The sequence below is a fragment of the Bufo bufo genome, chromosome 8 (genome assembly GCF_905171765.1).
Source record: "Bufo bufo chromosome 8, aBufBuf1.1, whole genome shotgun sequence".
Taxonomy (NCBI): Eukaryota; Metazoa; Chordata; class Amphibia; order Anura; family Bufonidae; genus Bufo; species Bufo bufo.
The window spans coordinates 8513466-8530804 of record NC_053396.1 but is presented as its reverse complement, the minus strand read 5'-3'; the positions used below and the strand labels follow the sequence as shown (position 1 = coordinate 8530804).

General features: G+C 49.2%; 1 protein-coding gene across 6 annotated transcripts in view; it reads left to right on the top strand.

Moving 5' to 3' along the window:
- The window catches only part of PNPLA7 (patatin like phospholipase domain containing 7), a 151936-nt gene that overhangs the window by 110725 nt on the left and 23872 nt on the right, over positions 1-17339 (top strand). For all 6 annotated transcript variants that reach the window (XM_040406056.1, XM_040406057.1, XM_040406058.1 and 3 more), the window contains 4 exons: positions 1222-1285; positions 1756-1924; positions 4433-4615; positions 7844-7962. In XM_040406056.1, coding sequence (XP_040261990.1) covers positions 1222-1285; positions 1756-1924; positions 4433-4615; positions 7844-7962 — 535 coding nt within the window. The remainder of the gene's footprint in view (positions 1-1221; positions 1286-1755; positions 1925-4432; positions 4616-7843; positions 7963-17339) is intronic.

Sequence of the window (17339 nt, the reverse complement as noted above, 5' to 3'; positions counted from 1 at the left end):
ATGTGTCTGTGGTGACTGCCGCAGCTGGCGATTAGGTCTTGGTATGGCTGGCATTCAGGGCTCCTCTTGGCACTTTCAGCTTTGACGCAGGTGTCCATTTCCCAGTTAAAACTCTGTGTATTATTCATGTCGTCCGCCCCCGGCATTTTGCAGAATATTTAATATAATTAACCTTATCGTTGCCAGGAAGCAGGATAGTACACCAAGCACTGTGACCAATAAGGTAGCATTGCTTTGTGTCACCGGAGTCTGGGGTGCTTTGTCCAGATTGCTCACGTAGCGGCCGACGTGGGAAGGGGATGACGTTGACATTTAGTTTTACATCTGCTGAGGGGGCAGGGGGCGACTGACAGTAAATGGAGTTCTCTTGGGTGCTTTGTTGTGTCACTGAAGCAGAGTTCCCGTCCCCCTGCATCATGTTCAAAGGGCGTCGGGTCCATAAATGTAGAGTTATTCACTTCCAGGATCTGACGGAGCTCCGAGCACGGAGGGCAATGCAGCTGAAAGGTCATACACAATGGAAGCAAAGCACTTGACTAATTGGGGGTGTGACACTGGGATCTCCATCAGGAGCAAGTTCCAGGTAAACTTCTGTGACCCTTCCCCTTTTCATACAAGTGAAAATGATGATGAGTTCCCGGCAGTTGGATCAGTCAGGGATGGCGTATCCTGATGTTATGCTTCTCTCTATTGAGACGAGAATTTAGGTGAAATATAGGTCAGGGATAATCTTCCGCTGAACTCTCCGTTATCAGCAGTTCTGATGAAATGGATTTAAGCGGATCAGCGAGACCAGCGATACTTCAACAGCCATACAAGAGGCTAAATCATGCCTGCCGCTTCTCGCCATGCAGGCGGTATTGCGCCTTTGTCAGGCCTGTTAAGGCTACACGATCATCAGATGTTATGTTCCCAGTGAACCGTTCAGGCCGACATAAAAGAAAATGCGGTCACAGAAGTCATAAATATAAAGTCTCTCAGACGTGGAGGAAATAATATCTCGGACGTTATGAATTGTAGGGACACGTTAGTCCCCCCAGTGACCTCCATGTTTCATTAATGCCGGGGGAAGCAGTGAGTTGTATTAAAATATTGATCTTAGACTACAAAGCAGCTGCTTCCTACAGATCCGATGGCTACATTATGCTTGTTGTAGATGGACTTGTGTGTGTTATATGCAGTAAGAGGATGCGCTATAATGGTTTTGTCTCTGCTCTTTAGGCCCCACTTTGCTGCTCACCAGTGACAATATCAAGCAGCGTCTGGGATCGGCCGCTCTCGACAGGTCAGTACAGACGCCGTGCTGAATGTCTCAACTTATCCTGTAAGATACTGATGTACTGGTCCTTATTGTGGGCCGAGCTTTCTCCAGGATCCTCTACTATCACTGACCCCCACTACATTTCTCTTCCACTTCTTCTGATACAGTTTATGTAATACACACTGGCTGCCAGCACTATTTAAAGTCGTCATACATTGTAAAATGGCAGTCTTCAACCTGCGGCTCTCAGCAACTGTTGCTAAACTACAAATCCCAGCATTCCCTGATAGCTGGAGACTTCCGCTCTTCCAGCAGCTGGAGAGCCACAGGTTGGAGCCTATTGTTGTGAAAGGAAAGTCTGGTAATGGTTGATGCTTAGTAACAGCGGGCACAACTAGCAGGTGATGCAGTAACATTCATCCTGCCATGAAGAGCATCTCCGTGGTACTTATCCAGTGGTTGTGGTCTTCATCTAAACATCTCTTCATTCACAGCGTCCATGAGTACAGACTTTCTAGCTGGCTTGGCCAACAAGAAGACATCCACCGAATTGTCCTGTATCAGTCTGACTATTATCTCACGCCTTGGACGCAGCGCTGCATTCGACAAGCTGACTGCATCCTCATCGTGGGGCTGGGAGAGCAGGAGCCTACTGTTGGAGAGGTGAGCGTGGACATAGACTGTTAACATCGAGGTTTGCTAACCTAAGAGGGGCTGCCATCAATAAGTTATCGGAAATGAAGGGGGCCATCAGTGCCATACTGTTGTGTGTATGACACCCACAACTTCCATCGATCAGCAGAATGACTATCGCTATGGCACCTTCAGTATTTTTCCAGCCACAGTGGCGCATCCATGCATGTGAGCTGCAGTACCAGCCCGGATGTACAGATGCACACTGTATACTATTTTCTAATGTAATGGGCACATATATGAAAGGATTTATGCCACTTTTATGGCTCAATAAATGTTGCACACTATATTTGCAACTTTTGACACTTTTCAAAAGCATCGGGGCCTGCAGCAGCTCAACAGTTTTACTATAGGAAACGAAGTCAATCTGCCTCTGTGTTTCTCAGAATCGCTCCCTGTACACACTGAAGCAATACTGTAATAAGCCTGCAGCTTTCTTACCACTGTCCTGCAGTAAATTGTACGCGCCATTCATGGCAGCCTGTATGCTGAGAAGGGGCTGCTCAGAGGCTGCAGTAAATTGTACGCTCCATTCATGGCAGCCTGTATGCTGAGAAGGGGCTGCTCAGAGGCTGCAGTAAATTGTACGCTCCATTCATGGCAGCCTGTATGCTGAGAAGGGGCTGCTCAGAGGCTGCAGTAAATTGTACGCTCCATTCATGGCAGCCTGTATGCTGAGAAGGGGCTGCTCAGAGGCTGCAGTAAATTGTACGCTCCATTCATGGCAGCCTGTATCCTGAGAAGGGGCTGCTCAGAGGCTGCAGTAAATTGTACGCTCCATTCATGGCAGCCTGTATCTTGAGAAGGGGCTGCTCAGAGGCTGCAGTAAATTGTACGCTCCATTCATGGCAGCCTGTATGCTGAGAAGGGGCTGCTCAGAGGCTGCAGTAAATTGTACGCTCCATTCATGGCAGCCTGTATCTTGAGAAGGGGCTGCTCAGAGGCTGCAGTAAATTGTACGCTCCATTCATGGCAGCCTGTATCTTGAGAAGGGGCTGCTCAGAGGCTGCAGAAAATTGTACGCGCCATTCATGGCAGCCTGTATGCTGAGAAGGGGCTGCAGTAAATTGTACGCTCCATTCATGGCAGCCTGTATCCTGAGAAGGGGCTGCTCAGAGGCTGCAGTAAATTGTACGCTCCATTCATGGCAGCCTGTATCTTGAGAAGGGGCTGCTCAGAGGCTGCAGAAAATTGTACGCGCCATTCATGGCAGCCTGTATGCTGAGAAGGGGCTGCTCAGAGGCTGCAGTAAGGCTACTTTCACACCTGCGTTCGGGTGTCCGCTCGTGAGCTCCGTTTGAAGGGGCTCACGAGCGGCCCCGAACGCATCCTTCCAGCCCTAATGCATTCTGAGTGGACGCGGATCCGCTGAGAATGCATCAGTCTGCCAGCGTTCATCCTCCGCTCCGCTCAGCGAGCGGACACCTGAACGCTGCTTGCAGCGTTCGGGTGTCCGCCTGGCCGTGCGGAGGCAAGCGGATCCGTCCAGACTTACAATGGAAGTCAATAGGGGCGGATCCGTTTGAAGATGACACCATATGGCTCAATCTTCAAACTGATCCGCCCCCATTGACTTTCAATGTAAAGTCTGGACGGATCCGTTCAGGCTACTTTCACACTTAGAATTTTTTTCAAACTATAATGCAGACGGATCCGTTCTGAACGGATACAAACGTCTGCATTATAGGAGCGGATCCGTCTGAGCAGACACCAGACGGACCCGCTCTGAACGGTAGTGTGAAAGTAGCCTAAATTGTACGCTCCATTCAAGGCAGCCTGTATGCTGAGAAGGGGCTGCTCACAGAGTCGACCTTGATGCCTCTTGTATTTTGGGGCAGCATTAGGTAATGTAATTTCCCTGCAGCCTTATCCATGGTACCGCTCCTTATATTAGAAAATTTGTTATGAAAAGGTTCTGAAACTAGCAATTTTCGGAATTTAATGCTGATCCTAATGGCTCCATGGCAGCTGAGCCGCCCCAAGTGTTTACATGTATGGGTCACTGTGGTTCAGACATGACCAGAATATAACGCTGGTGGTTTTATATTGCCAGCCTGCGCCATATGAAATTAATGGCCTTGGAGTTTTGTAACTGAAGTATTGGTTTGATTTCCACTTTATTAAAGATCCTGCCCGGACGTGTAGCGGGCTCATGTAATCATCAGAGAGCTCGGCTTCTCAAAACCATATATTCTGTGTGCGTCTAACAAGGTTCAGCAATGACGGCTGCAGCGATTGTGTTCAGTGAACGGCTGGTACCAGGCTGAATAACATTAACTGTTTACAGGCATTCTGCATCGATATCGTAGGCAGCCCTGACAGCCAAGACCTGAAGTGTAAATGGACAAATGAAAGGATATACTCCCATTTTGGAGTCTTTTTAAAGGGGTTTTATTAACATTTTAATACAAGAAGCTTCCATTTTAGTGAGGTCCATTACTCACTTATTTCCGTTCTTTTTTTTCTCCCCTATGACAGCTTGAAAAAATGTTGGAGAACACAGCAGTCCGGGCGCAGAAACAGCTCATCCTTCTCCATAAAGAGGATGGGCCCCCGCCATCCCGCACGGTCGACTGGTTGAATATGAGGAGCTGGTGCTCCGGTCATCTACACCTGCGCTGCCCTCACAGAGTTTTCTCCAAGAGGAGTCTGCCAAAACTGGTAAGGAGTTCAGCCACAAAATGGAGTAAGGCCAGTTTTGAATGAGCATTTGCGGGTCCGGGTAATGGCTGATTTTCCTGGGCTGACCCGAACTCCCTGCATTATAGTGATCCGCCCTTTTCTTACCGTAGAAATGGCAAAAACTCTTGTTGTTGCCTTGATTCATTCACGTCTTGACTGCTGCAACGCATTACAAATCGGTCTCCCTCTCACTAAACTCTCCCCTCTTCAGTCTGTCCTAAATGCTGCACCCAGGCTCATCTATCCATCCAACCAACCGCTACACAGATGCTACTAGTCTGTGCCAGTCACTTCACTGGTTGCCCATCCACCACAGAATACAGTTCAAACTTCTCACCCACAAAGCTCTCCACAGTGCTGCACCTCCATACATCTCCTCCCTTATCTCCATCTAGCACCCTACTCGTGCTCTCCACAGTGCTGCACCTCCATACATCTCCTCCCTTATCTCCATCTAGCACCCTACTCGTGCTCTCCACAGTGCTGCACCTCCATACATCTCCTCCCTCATCTCCACCTACCACCCTACTTGTGCTCTCCACAGTGCCGCACCTTCATACATCTCCTCCCTCATCTCCATCTACCACCCTACTCGTGCTCTCCACAGTGCTGCACCTCCATACATCTCCTCCCTCATCTCCACCTACCACCCTACTTGTGCTCTCCACAGTGCCGCACCTTCATACATCTCCTCCCTCATCTCCATCTACCACCCTACTCGTGCTCTCCACAGTGCTGCACCTTCATACATCTCCTCCCTCATCTCCATCTACCACCCTACTTGTGCTCTCCACAGTGCCGCACCTTCATACATCTCCTCCCTCATCTCCATCTACCACCCTACTCGTGCTCTCCACAGTGCTGCACCTCCATACATCTCCTCCCTCATCTCCACCTACCACCCTACTTGTGCTCTCCACAGTGCCGCACCTTCATACATCTCCTCCCTCATCTCCATCTACCACCCTACTCGTGCTCTCCACAGTGCCGCACCTCCATACATCATCTCCCTCATCTCCATCTACCACCCTACTCGTGCTCTCCACAGTGTTGCATCTCCTCCATCATCTCAATCTACCACCCTACTCCTGCTCTCCACAGTGCTGCACCTCCATACATCTCCTCCCTCATCTCCATCTACCACCCTGCCCCTGCTCTCCACAGTGCTGCACCTCCATACATCTCCTCCCTCATCTCCATCTACCACCCTACTCCTGCTCTCCACAGTGCTGCATCTCCATACATCTCCTCCCTCATCTCCATCTACCACCCTACTCCTGCTCTCCACAGTGCTGCACCTCCATTCATCTCCTCCCTCATCTCCATCTACCACCCTACTCCTGCTCTCCACAGTGCTGCACCTCCATTCATCTCCTCCCTCATCTCCATCTACCACCCTACTCGTGCTCTCCACAGTGCTGCACCTCCATACATCTCCTCCCTCATCTCCATCTACCACCCTACTCGTGCTCTCCACAGTGTTGCATCTCCTCCATCATCTCCATCTACCACCCTACTCCTGCTCTCCACAGTGCTGCACCTCCATACATCTCATCTCCATCTACCACCCTACTCGTGCTCTCCACAGTGTTGCATCTCCTCCATCATCTCCATCTACCACCCTACTCCTGCTCTCCACAGTGCTGCACCTCCATACATCTCATCTCCATCTACCACCCTACTCCTGCTCTCCACAGTGCTGCACCTCCATACATCTCCTCCCTCATCTCCATCTACCACCCTACTCCTGCTCTCCACAGTGCTGCACCTCCATACATCTCCTCCCTCATCTCCATCTACCACCCTACTCGTGCTCTCCACAGTGCTGCATCTCCATACATCTCCTCCCTCATCTCCATCTACCACCCTACTCCTGCTCTCCGTTCTGTTAGCGACCTAAGATTAATAACCTCCATAATTCGTACCTCTCACTCCCGTCTTCTAGATTTTTCTCGAGCTGCACCTACTCTCTGGAATACTCCGCCCCGGAATACTAGGTCAATTCACAACTTCTCCACCTTCAAATGTGCCTTAAAAACTCATCTTATCAAGCAGGATTACTAAGCTACCTAAACTGACTTTTCCCGCCTAAATCTTCCCCCACCAACTCCTCTGGCCTGAACTCGATCCTCTATTAGTCCCAAACCTGAAGCAGATCGGCCGGCACCACTCCTGTCAGTTCAATAATGGCTTGAATCCTACTTATCACAATCAACTACCTTATGTGTCACCCCCAATTCCTCATAGATTGTAAGCTCTTGCGAGCAGGGCCCTGACTCCTAGTCTTTCAGTTGTATATTAGCCAGTTAGTTTTGTTTTGTACATGAACCCTATCAATTTGTGAAGCGCTGCGAAATATGGTGTCGCTATATGAATAAATATTTTCTGTGAGTTGAAGCTCAGCCACGGGTCCTCTGTACTCACAGTATTATTTGAGTACAGGATAGTAGACCCATGGTTACCCAAGCTGCGATTTGTCCAGGAAATACGATTAAAGAGATTGAGCCGGCACTTTGTCCGTTTATTTTCCCTGAAACAACAGGGAATTAAAATGATCTCCTCCTAAAAAGTGGTAAACATAGTGCTCAGAGTGCGCTTATTTCCATCTATAAAAAAAAATTAACAGATACTAGTCCTGTTTTGGTGCCGTATGGCAGCTAATCTGTGCCGCACGTCGTCCATAGAAGGCATTGTTTTGGCACATTTAGTCCACATTATTGGTCATGAGGGGGTTAATAATGAGAGCGGGCGGCAGTATTGCCAGTATACCTGTACTGTACATCAAATGCTTAGAGTGCCTCGGTGGCCATGTGTGAATTAGGTGGGCACCGGCACTGTAAATGACTATAATGTCAGAGTTACTATAGAAACCGTTTTCCCTGTCAAGCTTTCACCATCCGACCGCTGCGCAGCCGCTGAGTGTTTGTGTCTGCTATAAAATCTAGTTTTGGGATTTAATTGTTCTCGGTTTTCACAAAGCGTTGACAATTCTCACGTAGATCCCTGATTGAATTGTGTATATGATTAAGGAGCAGGTGGAGGGAATCAGCAGAGAAATGAATGTTTTACTTTGCAGACATGTAGCCTTACATTATCTTCACCTACAAAACTGGCTGCTTTTTTATGCATCGCTCCCTCTATGATATTAGTATTGGACCTGCAGACAAACTGACAGTTGTATATTATTTGCTTCCCCCATTTTGGCAGATTGAGATGTACGAGCGCGTGTATCAGAAGCCACCAGACCGTCACTGTGATTTCTCCCGCCTGGCCCGTGTACTTACAGGGAACACCATCGCACTAGTACTAGGAGGAGGAGGCGCCAGGTACGTGCTTTATTGTGCTGTTGCCTTTTTAATGGGGAATTCATTGTCTTCCAGCAGTTGGTTAAAGGGGTTGTGCAGTGCTAGTATATATTGATGACCTATCCTCAGGATAGGTCATGAGTATAAGTTTGGCGTGGGGTACAGGGAGGACCGCTGCCGATCAGCTGTTTGATGAGGCCGCGGCGTCACTTCTTAGCTGCATACCATCTAGCTCGCAGCAGCGATGCTAACTACAACTGTGACGTCCACTTGAATGAGACAAGCAGTTGTAATTACATTGCACTGCCACTACAAGCCAGATCTTGGCCTCTTTAAACAGCAGATCGGTGGGGGTCCTTGGAGTCAAAAAGCCACGAATCTGAGGATAGATCATCAACATACTAGCACTGCACAGCCCCTTTAAAAGATTGTATACTATTAGAAATAGGTGAATATATTCACCGCTTATGCGTTACACTATCGTGGATCAGTTTAAAGGGGTTTTTCATCTTCTGGGGGTCTTTTGGCAGACATGGATGTTAACAGTAGGTGTTCCGAGCTCTGCATCAGCAATGGGGGAGCAAAGAAGCAGGACCCAGCAGTGAGGAGAGGGTAAATATGCTTCCCTCCGCATGTCCAGCCACAAAGGCAATTCTGCCAAAAGACCCCCTTCCCCCAAAGAAGATAAACAGCCCCGTTAAGGGGGTTGTTCACCCCCGGAGATCTTTGTGGCAGAAGCCCCAATGTGGCCGGACCTACAGAGTAAAACCTGCTTCACTTTGCTTCCCCAATCTGGCTGCAAGTCTCAGTGGCTGGCCGCAGCAGTGATGTGTTCCCCTTGTGACATTACGCACAGAAACACATCACCACTGCAGCAGACCTGTCACCCGCGTCAAACTCGATGTTGATGCAGGGGACCAAAGGAACCAGAAACCAGAGCTGGGGATCAGGCAGGTATTATTCCCTCCGCAGGTCTGACTGAACAATCCCAGGGGGTGAACCCCCTTATACCTTCCATCAATGGAATACATTGGGTGAATCCATCGGACAGGTTTGTGGTTGGCATGGCCAAATGAAGCAAAAAAAGTGTAAGCACGTAGTCTAACTCTTTTAAAAGGTCTCCCAGTTTTTTTCTAGAAACAGCTCCACATCTGCCCACAGGTTGTGCCTGGTATTACAGGTCTGCACCAGGAAGTAAATGGAGCTGACCTGTAGTGCCTCACATGACCTGCGAACAGATATGAAGCTGTTTTTAAAATAAGCAGACATTTTCTTCACTTTTTCTTACCATTTTGTAAGCATGCACATTTGAGGCCAGACTTCTAATCCTACAGATTCCAGTGCAGATCGATTCTCCGGGAACCATTCCAGAGAATGGTCACATTAGGGAGAAAGATGCACATGTTGTGCGCGCTCATGAATGACCTTCCCCGTCCTCCACTCCTGCCACAGAACTTCGCCAGGTCTTTGTCTTCTGAGTCCGTTACACAAAAGAGCCTTTGTTCTGTCCCCTGCAGGTATCTGGAGCACTATGGCCGGGGATGAATTGGCATATTGTGTATCATTCAATTATCATTTCTTCTGCTGTGCATTGTATGAACCAGTCTAGGGCTGACATCGCAGATTTGCAGCTCTTTCCCTCCATAGCTTTACATCCTGCAGGGAATTTAAGGACAGACGATAGAAACACAGAGGACACTGCTCTCCCCAAACACAATTCCACCCCCTCATATCATCGGAGCGTAGGCAGGGCATCTGTTACCGTCTCTCGCTTAAAGGGCAAACCATGTTGTCTCCAGCGAGAGCGCAATGTATCTTACATCTTTATAAGGGGATCGCTGCGTTCCCGTGCAGGGGTCAGAGGCAGCCAGGATATGTCATGTGAGATGGAGGCGATGATGTTGTATTTAGTGTGCAGAGATTCTCATATACTTATAGACCAGTGAACTCCCAATGAGGGACTGAACTACAACTCCCAGCATGCCCTGCAGTGATGTAGTCTCATTCTCTCGTCCCTGTTTTTTGCTTCTGGTCTTCTGAAAGTCAGGATAATTGTGCATTTCTGTCTTTACAGCAAGTGCCAAATTATCAGAGTTTCTGGATTAATTAAAGGGGTTATCCAATCCCTAAATTACCTCCCCGGCACCCGCGTCGCTTCTGATGCCTTCACGGCCTCCGTTGCATCTACCCATCGCGCAGATGAAAACATCCCATGTTAGGGATACGAGGGGTCAGAGAATAGCAGGCCACAACGGGAACAAGCCTCCCTAGCATCGCGGGTGACGCTAGGGTGGCTCATTCCCATCGTGGCCCGCTATTGTCTGAGATCCACCCTGCCCACGACGGGGAGATGCAGTGGCCATGCAGGCTTCAGAAGCGACGCGGGTGCAGTGCAGCCAGGTAAGTGCAACCTCTGTGAGGGACACAGGCATATTGGGAGGCAATTATTCTCCAGGTATTAGGAAATGATTGGTGTAGAAGGACACTTTTTGACATTGGTGCCTCTTGTAAGATTTGTGGTCATGCACTCGATCACATCCCACGTTAATTCAGGTCAGCAGAGGCAGATCTCCGCTGTCTCATTGGAGCTGTGCCTCGAAGGGTAGCATTTTCCAGCACGCACTGAGTAGATAAATGAATAATGAGCGCAATCTCTCTGATATGCCCAAGGGCAGCACTTAAGATCTTCTTACTGATTGCGGTGATGAAGCATTATATGAGGGCCGCATGTCATTCTGCGACCCGGCTCATCCGTGAGTCTTATCCCCGTCTCGTCGCCCCGGTTATATACAGTTGAGAAGGTTAATTATGGATGATGCATTAGGAACATACTGTATATCCTGAGCTCCATCCACAGCAAGTACCCAGAGAAACCTGTGTGCAGTACAGTCCATTGCAGGTCCACGGATCAATGCGGGCATAACCAGAGCTGGCACCAAGGAAGGCGTTAGTCTCCGAGGCACATGTCCCCTCTCTGAGGCCTCTGCTGCTCAGCTCTGAAACTTTACAGATGACGAACATAAACCGTATACTGAAAATTATCAGGGTGGCAGTGGTGATCATCATCAGAAAGCAGCAATTGCAGGTTATTCACACACTGCAATTGTCAGATTGCACAGAAAGAATCATGAGCAGTGTGACGGACTGAACCGTCACTGGGGCTGCTGGAGAAGCCCGAGGGCCAGCCTCCTTCCTACAGACTATGGACCGAGAACTATGGAGACCCCCTCAGACCTTTTGGGGTTACAAGGAACTATGAACCCTGATTTATGTGTGTAATTTATATGCCACATATTTCCTATTGCCCATTAAAAAGGCATGGTGTGGATTCAGCAACACAAAAAGGGTTAACTCTGCACTGAGACTCCCACTGATTGTGTTAGTGATGGGATTAAGATAGTTGATTATAATAGCAGCCGACTCCTATGATACACTCAGGAGATAATCCCATCACATGTATCTCCTCTTCCCATTCATTCATTATGGAGGGGGTGAAGATATCTGTTTGCATGTTCATTGTTGATTGCGTCAAAGACAATGCCAGTGTGTTTGTTAATTGCGTCACAGACAATGTCATTGTGTTAGTTTTGTGTATAAACTGTACAGGATTGGCTGCTGTGTCATGTCCTCAGTATGTCATGTGTATATAAGTCAATGCTGTGTGTTCAATAAAGAGTTCCTGTTTTACCCTTCATCATGTTGAGGCTGGTGTTTGGGTAACTGATCGACACTGGGGATTGCTATACGCTGAAGATTTGCTATACTCCCCTGGCTATACTATTAGCTCTTGTAAGAGCTGTTCCTGCTCTCTGGATTTAGGAGAGGTTCACGCACTGGAGCCTTGTCGTAGGTCCAGGGTGGCTAGGAGACGGTGAGACCTCAACCAAGCTTTGGCGGTTAGTGGGATCTGCAGGGCTTACGGTGTCGAGTGGAGTGCCTGGAGTCCTCGGGAAGCACTAGGAGCATCTATCGACGGAGGTACCCGGTCGGGGTACCAGGAGATCCGTTACAATGGTGGCAGCAGTGGGATGGTGTCCTAGTGCGAGGAGCAGCTTGGAGACACCGTTCATTGAACATATTGAGGGCAACGCTAGTATCAGTACAGCATAATGGAAACAGCAGTGGAATACGATGAGGGTGTCATGGATGACCGAGATACAGCCCGCAAAGGCATCTGGTACCAGGCACTGAGTATTGTGGAGTATCTGCGGGACGAGAGACTCCCCACGGAAGACCAGTGGTTGCAGAAGCGAGTAGCCCTGCGGATGCCCTTCCTGGGAGAGCAGCCCCGGGAGGAATGGGTAAAGGAATTGGAACACCTAGCATGGCAGGAGCTGTGGCTGGAAGATGCCTACCAGGCTCTTTGGTGGTATGGGGCACAGTACCTACCCAGGACAGCTGAGCATGACAAGCCAGAGGGAGAGGAGTTTGATGGTCCTGGCTTGTTATGGGAGACTTTTTCAGAGCTGAGTTTGGGAGCCCTACACAAGCCCGGTTCAGGGACCTCTTTGAGTGGCGGGAGAGCAGGTATGACTGGAACGACACTCACAAAATTGAGCAAGACCTGGTCCACCTGGTGACCCGGGAGATGAAGCTGGAACAGGACTACCAGCAGCTGTTCCACTACAGTGAGAGGGCTCAGCAAGAGAGCAGAGTGTCAGACCCAGGTCCAGAGCCCTTTAGCTGGGAGGATATTGTGGAAGTTTACTGGGAAGACCCGACTAAAGTATCCCCTGCTTCAGTACCAGCTACAGAGGTAGGGGACCTCATAGACTGGTCCTGGGGGGAACCCCATATGGCAGGTGGAGATGGGACCGAGATCTCTCCACCGGGCCTACAGGGATGCTGGGCAGTCGGACCAGATCCCCAACGGCAGCCGGAGTTTCAGGGAGTAGGGACAGTCGGTCCTGCTCCCCAGCGGCAGTATGTTTTGCAGGGAGAGGAGAGCATCGTCTCCATTCCCCAGCGGGGGTGTACCTTGAAGGGAGAGGAGACAATCGGTCTCTCTTCCCAACCACAGGGGGACAGCACCCCTAATTCCGATGGTGCAGATGGGACCGCAATCTCTGCACCAGGCCTACCGGGATGCTGGACGGCCGGTACGGATCCCCCACCAACCCCGCAGGAATGCCAGGAGGAGGAGGTAAACGATCCCTCCTCTCCACAGCTGATCCGCAACAAGGTCCTCGGGGCAGGATTCCCTGACCCCATCCCAGCGGAAGAGCTGGCATCTGGACAGAACGCATTTGGCCTCTGCCATCCCCTATCCTCTTCTCCAGAGCCTGACTCGCCACAGGCTACCCCAGCAGAAGAGCTGGCATCTGGGCAGAGCGCAGTTGGCCTCTGCCCTCCCCTATCCTCTTCTCCAGAGCCTGACTCCCCACAGGCTACCCCAGCAGAAGAGCTGGCATCTGGGCAGAGCGCAGTTGGCCTCTGCCCTCCCCTATCCTCTTGTCCAGAGGCTGACTCCCCACTGGCTACCCCAGCGGAAGAGCTGGCATCTGGGCAGAGCGCAGTCGGCCTCTGCCCACCAAGTACCTACAGCTCCAAGCTAGAGAACAACAATGAAGCAAGGAGTAGCAGATGCCCACTCAACAGCTGGGGACATACAGAACAGAGCCAGGCCCCAGAGTTCAACAGGACCAGTGTTTGTTTATAGTGGGCTACTCGACTAACTCAGGCACCGACCGACAGGAGGTCAGGTACCTGGTTAGTCTACTGTTGGGAGGGGAGAAATGTGACGGACTGAACCGTCACTGGGGCTGCTGGAGAAGCCTGAGGGCCAGCCTCCTTCCTACAGACTATGGACCGAGAACTATGGAGACCCCCTCAGACCTTTTGGGGTTACAAGGAACTATGAACCCTGATTTATGTGTGTAATTTATATGCCACATATTTCCTATTGCCAATTAAAAAGGCATGGTGTGGATTCAGCAACACAAAAAGGGTTAACTCTGCACTGAGACTCCCACTGATTGTGTTAGTGATGGGATTAAGATAGTTGATTATAATAGCAGCCGACTCCTATGATACACTCAGGAGATAATCCCATCACGTGTCTCCTCTTCCCATTCATTCATTATGGAGGGGGTGAAGATATCTGTTTGCATGTTCATTGTTGATTGCGTCAAAGACAATGCCAGTGTGTTTGTTAATTGCATCACAGACAATGCCATTGTGTTTGTTTAATAGGGTTAGTTTTGTGTATAAACTGTACAGGATTGGCTGCTGTGTCATGTCCTCAGTATGTCATGTGTATATAAGTCAATGCTGTGTGTTCAATAAAGAGTTCCTGTTTTACCCTTCATCATGTTGAGGCTGGTGTTTGGGTAACTGATCGACACTGGGGATTGCTATGCACTGAAGATTTGCTATACTCCCCTGGCTATACTATTAGCTCTTGTAAGAGCTGTTCCTGCTCTCTGGATTTAGGAGAGGTTCACCCACTGGAGCCTGGAGCCTTGTCGTAGGTCCAGGGTGGGTAGTAGACGGTGAGACCTCAACCAAGCTTCAGCGGTTCGTGGGGTCTGCAGGGCTTACGGTGTCAAGTGGAGTGCTTGGAGTCCTCGGGAAGCACTAGGAGCATCTATCGACGGAGGTACCCGGTCGGGGTGCCAGGAGATCCGTTACAAGCAGAGATGACCGTCAGAACAGCGCTGTGTAAATCTCGTCAGTGTATGTCATATAGTGACTCCCCAGAGCAGCATGCACTCTACCACGGGCACCCCAGTGCGGGTACCAGTCCTGGCTAATCAGCTGCTGACATGGAATAAACATGGGAATGGCGCAGAGAGAGCCCACTTCTCCCTGCATGTCTCACACAACGTCTCTGATGTGTTTAGGAAGCAGAACTCATGCATGTCATCTGGGATCAGTATCATCCTGTGTGACATGTATGATGCCAGCGGAGACTGCACCAAATCTGACATTATTGTATAGATCCAAATGTTTTTGTCAGCGACAACTTGGTGTGACCGTCTGTTTAAAAATTGGACGGAAACAAAATCCAAGGTAAAATCTGAGCTACAAGATTCTACCAAACGCCTGGGATCAGCCAACTCCAGCTGCAGTGATACTACAACTCCCAGCATACACAATTGTTTCCCTGTTCTTGAAATTGGTCCGTATAGAAGGAGAAAAGGCAACCTCTGTATCGGCACTGTCAGCAGGAGTCAAATACCGGGTGAGTATTGGTAAAAAGTAGATTTTATTTTTTCCAGTCGATGCGTTTCAAGGGCGGAGCGCCCCCTTCATCAGGACAGTAATCACATGTTATCTATATACATGCCAATCCCGATGATTTTGTAAAATTTTGTTTCAAGTGTAAAACACTTTGGATTTTCCGCTGCTGTATCCCAGGCGGAAAATCTACAGCGTTGTCTATTGCCCAGAACCCTGGCTTTCCATCTATAGACTCCAGAAAGTTTCTTTGTGCCACTTAAAGGGTGAGAAGAGATAATTTTCAAAGCAGGATAAATTAAATTATTTAAAATGCGTAGAAATGGGCAAAGTGATTGCAAACGTATATCTTCTCTCCAAGATGGGAATAATCCGACCAGATCACGGACATTCCTCCTGTGGGTCACTGTGGCTCGTGTTAGATAAGTAGGATCTGTAATTCTTGTAGACGGTGCAGGAATGGCGCGGCGTTCTGTCTCGTACAGATGGGGAATCGAGGCAAGAAATCAAAGATCTTTTTCTTTTAACAAACTGCGCCTAGAGAAGCGTAATTAGACTTACCCGAGGATAATGTCTGCAGATCACTTCAAGGTCGGAAGGATTGAGATTCATGTAAATCGGCCTCAAGCTGACGGCACGTAATCTGCACGTCTTTGGTGGAGAGCCAAAAATACCATTTACAATTAAGTAATGAGTGATGATAACCAAGCGACATAATGATAATCAGCGGGAGAGGAGACTGCGCCGTCCTGGGGGGTTAACACTTTACTCATCACAAGCGCTCCTGTGCTTCCAGTGCATCTCATGTCTGATCTTCATGCGGAGACGTCCCTCAGGACGATGGCTTGAGACACACGGCTTTGGTTGTATATACACTGTTCTGGCTTTTCACTTTCAGGCTGCGTCCAGACCTAACGGGGGCCATAGAGAAGAGAGAGCAGGGGCCGTGCTTTTCTGTGACAACTGGGTGAATAGGCAGAATAGGAAACGGTCTGCTTTATATTGAAGCTTTGGAACCACTGCAATGGATGTACAAACTCCTTAGTGGACACCAATATGTGTTTTCATTGCTGGCGAGTCTGCTTTGCAAGGGTGCTCAGCTGCATAGTGTCCAATCCCGGCTGTTTAACCCCTCGATGTCGGGATCAGTAGCTATCGTGACCTCTATATGATTTCAGAGTGGGGCTGCTCCCTTTTTCACCCCTCATCAGCCCTCCTGCAATGTGATTTCAGGGTGCCAATGGCTGCTATGACAGCCAGGGGCCTAAAAATGGCCTCCAGATCTGCCATCTATGGAAGGGACAGGGCCCAATAGGGTGACTGTCAGTGTGAAATGACAATATTATTACTTGAGCAGTGCAGCAGGTTAGGTGACTGATCTCTATAGGTTTCCTTGTGCTAAAGAAAAAGTTCAGGTTTTTCCTTATAAAATGCTAAAAAAATAAATGTAAAAATATTTAAAAAAAAACTATGCATAATACGTACTGCTGCATCTGTACAAACTTGAATGATACTACTAGCATGTTATTTATACCACATGTTGAACAGTTTAAAAAAATTATAATAATTTCACTTTCTTGTTCATCTGCCTCCTAAAATAATATAATAATAAACTAGCTGTCATACAACTCGAAAACGGGGGGGAAAAAAAAAGTTACAGGTCCTGGAATATTTATATATTTTAAGTGTTATCCCATGTTTATTGTAAAATATGAAGATGAGACATCATATACTACATGACAACCTCTTTCTAAGAAAGCTAGAACCCCTCTCCCTGTCACAGCTGGGGGGGTCCTTTCTGCTGCACCCCTTTCCCTGTCACAGCTGGGGGGTGGTCTTTTCTGCTGCACCCCTCTCCCTGTCACAGCTGGGGGGTGGTCTTTTCTGCTGCACCCCTCTCCCTGTCACAGCTGGGGGGTGGTCTTTTCTGCTGCACCCCTCTCCCTGTCACAGCTGGGGGAGTCCTTTCTGCTGCACTCCTCTCCCTGTCACAGCTGGGGGGTGGTCCTTTCTGCTGCACCCCTCTCCCTGTCACAGCTGGGGGGTGGTCCTTTCTGCTGCACCCCTCTCCCTGTCACAGCTGGGGGGTGGTCCTTTCTGCTGCACCCCTCTCCCTGTCACAGCTGGGGGGTGGTCCTTTCTGCTGCACCCCTCTCCCTGTCACAGCTGGGGGGTGGTCCTTTCTGCTGCACCACTCTCCCTGTCACAGCTGGGGGGTG